Source organism: Cariama cristata, unplaced genomic scaffold (assembly GCF_000690535.1).
Source record: "Cariama cristata isolate BGI_N322 unplaced genomic scaffold, ASM69053v1 scaffold16796, whole genome shotgun sequence".
NCBI classification, from domain to species: Eukaryota; Metazoa; Chordata; class Aves; order Cariamiformes; family Cariamidae; genus Cariama; species Cariama cristata.
This window is the reverse complement of record NW_009620523.1, coordinates 16,379-26,554: the sequence shown is the minus strand read 5'-3', so window position 1 is coordinate 26,554 and position 10,176 is coordinate 16,379. Positions and strand designations below refer to the sequence as shown.

The 10,176-nt window shown below is 40.8% G+C and overlaps 1 protein-coding gene across 1 annotated transcript; it reads left to right on the top strand.

Annotated features, from left to right (window-relative positions):
• The first annotated feature begins 830 nt into the window (after positions 1-830).
• FAM114A2 (family with sequence similarity 114, member A2) lies at positions 831-9,766 on the top strand. The gene is made up of 13 exons (XM_009701643.1): positions 831-1,040; positions 1,258-1,357; positions 1,829-1,924; positions 2,196-2,308; positions 3,251-3,385; positions 3,551-3,709; positions 4,341-4,464; positions 5,460-5,539; positions 6,229-6,357; positions 6,573-6,712; positions 7,492-7,564; positions 8,144-8,197; positions 8,934-9,766. The coding sequence occupies exons 1-13, from the start codon at positions 831-833 to the stop codon at positions 9,030-9,032; spliced, it is 1,512 nt and encodes a 503-aa protein (XP_009699945.1). The 3' UTR covers positions 9,033-9,766.
• The last annotated feature ends 410 nt before the right edge of the window (positions 9,767-10,176 follow it).

Here is a 10,176-nt window from a genome sequence, read left to right as displayed (position 1 = left end):
CCTCCTTCACTTAAAGCCAACAAAATCCCCTTGCTGGGAGCTGCCCTGGTTGCATCAGTGGCCTGCTCTCCAGGGGTGCAGCTTCACGCCGGTGGCAATGCCGGGGGGCTGTGGGGTGCTTGGCGTGGCGCTGCCTGCTGCTGCTGCCTTCAGGTTACTGCCCCGGAGCTGGTGAAGTGCTGCCAGTGAAGCCAGGAGGAGGGAGAAACCTCTGCCCCCGTGAGCAGGCTGCAGCTTGGCAGCCCTGTTCATGGGCACTGTTGTCCCCAATGTGCGATGTCAGGGCCGGTTGCTGCGGCAGTTGGAGCATATTTTAGATTCTGGGTGGTTTTAATGCCTTGGTGAAACTCAGCCCTAAATACATAAGTGAACAGTCTCTGCCTGCTTACCTGCCCGGCATTCTGACAGCTATCCCCATTTGTATCAGACACCCTTCAAAGCAATCATCCCAAGCAATTTGTTTTCACTTTTTTTTTGGTGAAGCAAGTCATGGATTTAATTATCTGAAGATCTTTTGTACCTTTCATTTGCTTTTCAGAGTTAGCGACCCATTTCTTTCCTGCAAAGAGGGTGTGTCGGTTAGATAAACCCACATGTTTCTGTGGGACTTTAAACTTCCAAGTGTGACATTTCTTGCAGTTGGATGTAGCTTGGTGTACACACTCCCTTAAAAACATAACCTGTTTGTGCAGGTGTGTGTGGCAACATGAAGGGATTTTTGTCCTAGTTATGTTTATTTAAAATACAAATGTGATGCTTTTGAATTAATGTCAAAGTGTACAAGGGAGTGATTATTTTATCTACTTTGCTTTCTACGGATGTTCATAGTCATGTCTGAGAAAGACAGCAGTGAAAATCTGAAAGAAGAAACCTCTTACAAAGATGAAAACAAACAGAAAGCAGAGGAACTTGGCTGCACTGAGAGCAATGAAGAGAGAGAACAAGAGTTTGAGCCTGTGCCTATGACTCGGAAACGACCTGAACCCAAACCCCCAGGTCAGCCTGCTGCCACAGAAAAGCCCCCAGCTGAAACCCTCAAGGTATGTTCCTATGCTTGCTCTGAGTAATGTGGCTTCACATTTCATGACTTTGAGCACTGAAGAATTCTGAGCACAAGTCCCACTCCTTTTCTGAAAATTCACATTGCTCTTTATCTGAAAAGAAAAAACTGCACAAAAGTTATGCATCACAGACTGTTTGTGTTCCTCTCCTCACCATAATACCTGCATCGCTCTCTTCTGCTTTTGTTCATTAAAGGTGTCGGATTCTCCTGCTGCAGTTCAGACAGGATGGGGATACTGGGGAAGCTGGGGGAAGTCTCTTCTGTCAACTGCATCTGCTACTGTAGCTACTGTAGGTAAGGCTTGTTCTGATACCTGATAAATATTTTAACCATACTTTGTGTCTCAAGCTAGTGCTTTTGAGCTTGTTTCTAGAGAACGAGATTTCTCTTATAGCAGCAATTGTTGGAAAAACGTCAAGAGAATTGTTCAAATAATGGGGAAAACTTGTACCAAAAGGTACAGTGAGATTAAGGTGATATGCACAGGCAAAATTATGTCGAAGTTTTTAAGGTGTCTGCATAATTTTCAGCTGGTATTTTAAACTGGTATTCAGCTGGTATTTACAACTTGATTTAAAAGCTGAGATGAAACCTCAGTTCATCACATTGGTAAATAAGCTGGATATTAGTAGGTTTTAGTGCTGGGTAAACTGTCTTAAACAGGAGGAATGCAGAATAATAAAAACCAATATGCAGCCCTCATCCTGTTTCTGTTCTGATTTCTGTTGTATGTCATGGTTAAAGTAATAGTGCTGTCTTCTCTAGGTCAAGGTATTTCAAATGTCATAGAAAAAGCAGAAACAACCCTTGGGATTCCCAGTCCTGGTGAAATCTCTTCAGAGACTAGAGATGCTACAAGAGGTCAGTTTTTACTATGTAAGAACACCACTGAAATGTCTCCCATAACATAATCAGCCCCAAAATAACATCACCTTACCCTGCATATTGAGGTAGATGTCTATGTGCTAAAATAATACTCTGTTACTTACTTCTGTTAGCTCTGAAAAGTAGGTAGGAAAATAATCCCAATTCTAGCCCTGCTAGAAGTTGTTTGTTAATTTTCTCCTTTCTGCAGCTGACCAGCTCTTTTTTTGGGGGAGTGAGGAAGTTAATTTTCTGCCCTCTAATGCAGGAAGCGAGAATCCTGGTGCTAGCAGCACAGATGCAGTTGATGATGGCAGTTCCTTTCCTATTGCTGGGGCTCTTGGAGTTTTATCAACCATCTCTACTGCTGTCCAAAGCACAGTGAGTGAGTTGGGAATGCAGGATAAAATGGGTTTAAGAGAGCGTTGGGTTTTTTGCTTTTCATCTGAAACATTGTAAGAGGAAATTTTAAATTTTGACTTTTGTGGGATGAATGGTGAGAAACTGTTTCAACCTTCAGACAATCTTTACCCTGTGCCTTGCTTCTAACTGGCACTTAATGTGTAAGTTGGCTTAATTTTGATAGTTCTGTATTAAATGTTGATACATAACAAAAAAAAACCCAACGGTAGACTGTGCGGTACGTGCATTCCCATGCACATCACCTTAGTACTCTTATCTCTGCTCCCTTCCTTTAGACTATTCAAATAAATGCAGGGTCAGACTTATTCCTGGAATATTTCTACAGAACTGTCTAGAGATGAAATCCATTCTCTTCTTCAAAAATTTCTGTGAAACTAGCGCAAATTGCTTGGAAATCACCTTGCTCCTATGACCATGAGAAATGCACTTCAAAGGAACCCATTAGCCTTAGAAACTCTGCTTTTGTGATCTGCCGTCTTGTCAATTTGCCCATGAATCTGAAAGAACCGCAGATGGAAAGCTTGCTTCTGCTTTTAAGGCTTAAACAAGAGTTAGCAACCAAAACCCACAGGTCTAGTGTTTTTTGATTGGAAGGATTAAATACTTTAATACTTTAATGTGCTGAGAACCAGCCGGTTCACAAAATAAAAATGTATTTCCCATCAGATTGCTGCAGCTGTCTGAGCACTATATTAAACTGTTGGATGATAATGTATTGTGTCTCTTCCCATGTCATTCTTCTGTCTTTGTGGCGATTAAGGTTGAATTTTAGGGTGACAAGGACTAATTTGGCTTGTATGTGAGTGTCTGGCATAACATTGCTGATATAAATCTCTAGATTTCTTCAGTTATATAGTCTGTGAGTTTTACGCACTGTCTAAATCCAAACCTGATTCCTAGGGAAAAAGTGTTATTAGCGGAGGTCTGGATGCCTTGGAATTCATTGGGAAAAAGACAATGGATGTAATAGCTGAGGGAGACCCTGGATTCAAAAAAACAAAGGGCCTAATGAACAGAAACTCTACGTTATCTCAGGTAAGGCAGTTCCGTATCAGCTCCTCATTGGTTTCTCTCATTTCTTCTCCCTTCTTTTGTGGTCCTGTCATTAAGCAACCATTTTTACTATTGAACCAAAAGCCTTCTCCTCCCGTACTCTGTGTCTTCTGGCAGTGACCTGAGTCCTCTGCTTTTCTTTTTCAGGTCTTACGAGAGGCAAAGGAGAAAGAAGAGCAGCAGACAGCTACTGAGGTTACCATGGCTACAGAGAAGAAAGCCCATTATGGGTTACTGTTTGATGAGTTTCAGGGTCTTTCGCATCTGGAGGCCTTAGAGATGCTTTCCAGAGAGAGTGAATCAAAGGTAATGGCCTGGAGCAATTTGCCTTCTATTTTGAGTTCAGCTGAGCAGGGAAAAAAAGATTAGAAATATATGTATATACGTGTAAAATGAAGTGCTTAGAACTAGCTATGAAATGATTAATTGTACAACTTCACTTTGACCCCTGCATTATGATCTGATGTTTACTTTGGAAGCGTTATGTCCTGTCCTCAGCTCCTAAAGCCATTGTTTTTACCCAGCTGGCCTCAGTTGCTGCATGTCTTCAACAACTTTTCACAAGTTACTCTTTCCTCATACCCACTTGTTTGCTGCCTTGGTCTGGAGAAGAGGAGAGTATTGTAAGCACAGCAGAGATTGTCCTCTCTTCCTCTGGGCAGGAAGAAGGGCAGATGAGCAGGCAATTTCGGAAGTCATCAAAATTTTCTTTCATAAAAAAAATTTAATAACTCCTGAAGAATCCTTTATTACCTAACAGGGCTTCACAAATAGATGTTTTGCCCCTTCATCCTTCCTGTGGGAAAGTAGCACTTTCTCATTAACATCCATCTGTGATGTTTTTACATGCAAGGTAAACCAGTGCTGCATCTTCCATCCTGTTTCTTTTTCTTGTTGGATTTATAATTCTTTCTTTGGCTGTGCTGCCCCTAACTAGGTGAAATCAGTTCTAAATGCCCTCTCTGGAGAGGAGTTGGACACACTGAAGGAGGAAATGGAACAACTTAAAGAAGCATTTTCTTTACCTGAATTCTTTGAAGAAGAGGAGGAAGAAAAGAAGGGTAAGAGGTTATGGGAGGAGGAGCTGGTTCTCAAGGAACTTTGCAGTGTGGAACCAACGAGCCCCGATCGCTAGCAGTGGGCATATGCCAAAGTTAAGTTATTCTTTAGTTGGATACTTAATCCTAAAGCCGTCTGTGGCCAAGAGCATGACAGGTAGCAATACTGTTCATCTCTGGAAAGCTGCTGCGCATTAATTCTGTAGCAGGAGTGATTTCTTGCCAGAGCAGGATCAGAGTTGCTTGACTCCTGGGTAGTTCATACAACTGACCTTGAACCAAGATGCAAATTCAAAGAGATGCTGGGTTTCTGTGACCATCAGGGAAAGACTGTGACTAGAGTTGTCCAACCTGTGGGAAAGCAAAAAGCCTTTTTATTTATTTTTTAAATGAGAGTTAGCCATGTAGACCAAAAGGCTCAGGGGTGCCTGCATACACAAAAGCCATCTGATTCTTCAGGATTATGCAGATTTAAATGTAAATTTCTTGCATTGCTTTTACCTAAATGGCTCATCGGGGAGGGCTTACACACCTGCACTTGCTATCATTTAACATTTAATGTATCCTTTATATTTGCACATGATTGATCTCACAGCCTTCCCCCTACTGTTAACATCTGCCCTGCCGTATATAATAGGAGAACCGTAGGCTTTAAGTGATATTCCAGATTCTCCAAGGTGATGCACAAGTTAGTGCATTACAAAATGCTGCCTGTAAAAACACAAAACCCCAAAAAACCCTGGAATTATCTTAGCCACAAAACCAGAATTGAGAAAGCAAAAGGTAGTCTTTTGGCACTAGCATCTCCACCTTTTCAGAATTTACCATTTAAACTTTATTTAAAAAGACCAGGTTTGATGCATTCTTGCCTGAGTTGATGATACAAGGAAAAATAAAGGAAACAGTTCAGACTTGTGCAGAACTAGTTGTGCGTTGAAATGCTGGCTATTCCTGTAGCTGTCCTTTGTGTGGATTCTTTAACCTTTCCTGTCCTTTAGGAGATGAGGAGTTCACAAAAGAAGTAACAGAGTTGTTTTCAGAACTGCATATCTGCTCAAAACCGGACAAACTGATCATGGTGAGTTATCTTCCATCTTCTAAAAGCGGGAACTGCTTCTCAGTCCTGCTTTGGTTGTGAAAATATCAAATGCATGAAAACAGGATGTGTTTTAGATCCTTTGATAATGGTAGGCAAAAGAGATGAGCCTTCTCCTTTGAATTTATGGGGCAAAATCATGTTCTGTAATGTCTTTGAATCAGTAGACACCAGTGTATCTTTGCCCTGTCACTGGGCAGTAATAAGTGGTGGCAAAGATAACCAGGAGTAGTAAGCATTCAGCCACCACAGTGAAATCAACCTACAGTCATGAATACAAGCCCTCCTCTTGGTACAAAGCAGCTGGTTTTACTATGTTCAGAAGTTGGTATGAGGAAGAATTGCCTTTCTTGCCTTCATTTCACTACCCTTCAGATCCACCAAGTGGCAGCAGCATTCTGCAGATGTCTGTTTAAAGCACCTCTGTTAGTCATGGTCTTCCCGGTAAACTCCAGCACCCAGTGCTAGAGAGATGACTGCCCTGAACTACATTAGTGCAGCCCATGCTCTCCAAAGTCCTGAAGGCACTAAGATCATTTGTCCTGGTTGTTCTCACTAGCTCAGGAGCCATAACTGTTTCCTTCCTCTAGAGAGAACCAATACTCCATGTTTTGTGGTGTGCAGGGGGGCTTCATTCCAGTCATTAAATACTATGGCACATCTTCATACAGGTGAGAACATCTGCTCATGAATGGATAGCACAATTCAACAGTAGTCTTCCTAAAGAAGAAGAAGAAAGTGAAGAAAACCAAGAAGCAGAATCCAGAGATGGCAACCATGATGCTAAAAAATCAGTGGAGGTAACTGAGTAATGAAGGAAGAAAATATTTGACCGCAGACTGTTTGGCTGCTAAGTTACAGTTGTGATTCCTAGAGTTTATGGGTTTCTAATTCTGTGCAGATTCTGAGGTCTGAAAGGGTAGCATAGTGATAGTACATTGTGTGATTCATTTGTTTTAAATAATAAAAGCTGCTAGTTTTTGTATGGTATGGGGAACCTTTTTAACTCTTGCAGGATATTCATGCATTTGCCATAAGAAGTCTGGCTGAACTGACAGCATGCTCCATTGAAATGTTTCACAAAACCGCGGCTTTGTTGCTACATGGTCAGAAACAAGAGGTGACAGCCACAGACAGAGCCAAGTCCCTTTCACAGTAAGTTAATCTCTTAGTAAATGTGTAGCATATAATTACTTACATACTGATTAAACTGTCTAATAATTCTTTGCAAATCCATGGGATGCAGGGCTCTTGAATTCTGCATGTGTTCAAAGTTGCAATGGGTGGCATCACTATCTTCCAGCAGAGTTCAGCTGTCTCTTTCCAGCTTAATTAGAAAGATGAAACCCTACTTGAAAGCTCTTACATAGCCAAGAAAAATGTTTGCCCTAAGCTTGTTCTTGTTAGCAGATAGACGTTTAAAATATGACAAAGCAGTTGTATAAAAGTGATTCTTAATCACCTCTGTGTTAATCATTTAGTGTGTTAGGTATGTGATATTGTAAAATTACTGCAACTAATTAGTAGACTGGTCTTATCAATAACGCATAACGCAAGATTTTTCTTTGTCAGGAGATACTTGGCAAGTGTATGAAATGTGCAGTACTTTCTAATTCAGAAAATGACACTTGTCAGTAGAAATAAGCACGTTAGTACTGTTCCTTGAATGGATGTGTCTGTCCTCTGAATGCTGTTTTGGATCTTCAACTTTACTTGTTTTTCTATCTCCCCCCTTTTCCCCCCCCCCCCCCCCCCCCAATTTATTGGGGGAACTTCTGCATCTTCACACACTGTTTATATGCTCTATATCAATTTTGGTTTAATTTAGCTTTATATGCATGGAAACAAGGTATTTGTGTGTTAGAAGAATGCTAAAAGAAAGTTATTCTTGTAGACTGTATTTACTACATGTTTTTCCCACTCTTCTTCCACAGAATGACAATTGTGCTGTGTAAAGAACTGTCAACTTTCTCTAAAGAGTTTACTATGTGCTTAACAACTGGAGGGGTAAGAGTTACACCATAGTTCTTGGGAATGAGACGTGATTAGTTGATTGCAGGCTTGGGATCTTCACCACAAAGTGCTTTTTGTGTTTGCACATTTATATATGCATTTTTTTGCCCTGTGAACTGATCATCTAGGTCAGTGTTCCCCAAATTGTGGCAGCTGAATGTATGCTGAGCTTTTGAATGCTTCCTGCTGCATTCAGCCTGGCGCAGTGTGGCGGTGGGAATTGGTGCTGACAGTACTAAGGAGACGAGAAAATAAGGTTTGTGATCCTGTTGTGGATTTTCCAAAACACTCAGATGTTATTGAAGATAGTATAATTATCTCTAAATTCTCCAGTTGTCCACAGTTCAGTTGAAGATGTAATGTGTGTATTCATATATGACTTGTGTGGGGCATATGCAGGTTACTTTATTCTTACTTGCACGCTGTAAGGCAGGTCCCCTGCAGCCTGTGACTTAGCTTTCCTGTAGTCAAGGGAGCAATGGTGATTTTAAACTTACTGAGGATTTAGCTTTGTCTTGCTTGAAGAAATGTGATCAATTTTCAATCAGGATAATATACGTCTGATATTTGCAGGTCAAAGAGAAAGCAGATGTGCTTAATCCCTTAATCACTGGAGTGTTTTTGGAGGTCAGTTATGCTAAAGTTAAAACTTTAAGCTAATATTTAAAAAATAGATATGCTGGTTTTTCCACTTCAGTATCCTTATGCATGCCAAGTTCTCTAACCTGTGGTCTAAGATTCTGCTTACTTATTGGATAACTTAAATGTTTTAATAAATATCTGTAGATTTGCACAAGAGATGAGCGAGTTAGTGAAGAGTGAGCCTTACGGGGTCTCAGCTGACACTCATGGTGGGTCAGAAGACACATATTAAATTCAGCAGTCTGGATTTCTAGAATTTAAATGTCCAAAGTCAAACCTTAGACAAGTTCAGAAATGAGCACGCAAGAGTACAAACACTTCCTAGCTGTTAAATTGGTTCTCAATGCTTGTAAACTCCTGAGGTGTGGAAGGAAACGGGTGTTTCCTGTTGGTGTGTTCTTCCTTCCTGCCACAGCATGCTTGTGTTTCACTTTGAAATAAATTCTTCTCATTTGTTATTGAAAACAGTATGCTACATTTGGATTTCACCTGATCTTTTTTGGCAGTTTTTAAGCCAGTTGTGTTTTTGCGTAGTGGCATAAAGCCCCTCAAAAACTTAATATTAAATTGGTTTCTAGAACAAAGCCTTAAAAATCCGACAAGCACTAGACTTCTCTTTCTTATGTGCATTAAGCAATGCTGTTTGAAATGAGTTTGTGGTTAGTAAAGCTGATTAGTAGCATAATTATTTATGTGTGTATTTTGATTTTTGTTTTCATAGGCTTCAAACAGTGCTTCATATATCCAAGATGCCTTCCAGCTCTTGCTGCCTGTACTGCAGATCTCTCTTATTGAGGCTAGAACGCAACTATCACAGTAATAAAAATTCTTCTAATTAAGAACTTTTTGACCTTCCCACTTCATAGTTTCCGTGCTGGAGAATGATGTAATGGCTCTTATTAAAGGGAAAAAGATTACTCTGATCGCTGCTGCAAAAATGGTGATTAACTGCAGTCTGGCAATGACAGCTCTTACAGCACATTGAGAGATGTGATTAGCATAGTCCAGGCTGGTGGACAACGTGACAGACTTAAAGTGCAGCCTGCTTCTCTGTTTTCATGGACTGTCTATATCTTTTCACTGAAATCCCTCACTGTATGTGTTAACAAGCTCTTTGGAGAAGCTCTCTGGACTGTGAAGACAATACTGGAGAAAGGAGTAGCAGCTGGCTAGTTAGAGTTAGCTAAAATCATGGTGTGATTTTTTTTTTTTTTGAAGTCAGAGAGACATAATTAGGTTCCTGATAGCTCTGTGTTGGTGTTGAAGTGAATATTGGACAGGAGGTGCAAGAAAAGGCAAATATTTATGATTATGAACCTTGCCGTTCCTAGGCTGGAAAGAATAGAGCAGAGAGGATTCCTTATGAAGCCATTGTTGCTGAAGAGAAGCCCCGGCTTCTTGAAGATGTTAATGACTCAGGGATGTGGGACGGGGGACTCTCACTAGGGTGCTGTTTCTCATTCTCTTGCAGAGTGCTTGCTTCAGCATGAGCTGAAAGAGTGCTGATCTGGCCCTAAGAATGTGGGTACTTTGCTTTATAGCAGTAAATGAGAACTGTCTAAAAGGGATTGATTCATGTTTGGGCAATTTAATGAGAGAATTTAGCAGGAGGATTCCCCTTCTTCAGTGCAGCTTGACATGTCAGCCACAGACTGTTCACAAACTCAGATACTGCTTTTCTCCTGTTTCTGTGTAAAAACACTACAATAAAATGCTCCTTCTTCTTGGAAGGTGTATTAAAGTAGGGGGAGAGAAAGCAATTTGGTTCTGTTAGCGGGAGTCCTAATTTGTCTCAGAAGCTGCTCCACATATGGTATCTGTTTCTTTGTGCTGTGAAAGTTCCCTGCTCTGTTCCTTTTTGCAATTTCTATCTTTTGAGCCTGCCCATTGGGAGGGAGCAGCCTTTGTTGGAATCGTAACAGCAGAAATGCAGAGCCAAAATGGAACTTCAAGAAGTCCAGAAT

Excerpts from the sequence above, each read along its gene's own strand:
- FAM114A2 (XM_009701643.1), top strand. The coding sequence starts at position 831 with ATGTCTGAGAAAGACAGCAGTGAAAATCTGAAAGAAGAAACCTCTTAC. Across the intron at positions 3,386-3,550 it reads GAAACTCTACGTTATCTCAG|GTCTTACGAGAGGCAAAGGA; the intron begins GTAAGGCAGTTC and ends TTTCTTTTTCAG. Across the intron at positions 4,465-5,459 it reads AGAGGAGGAAGAAAAGAAGG|GAGATGAGGAGTTCACAAAA; the intron begins GTAAGAGGTTAT and ends CCTGTCCTTTAG.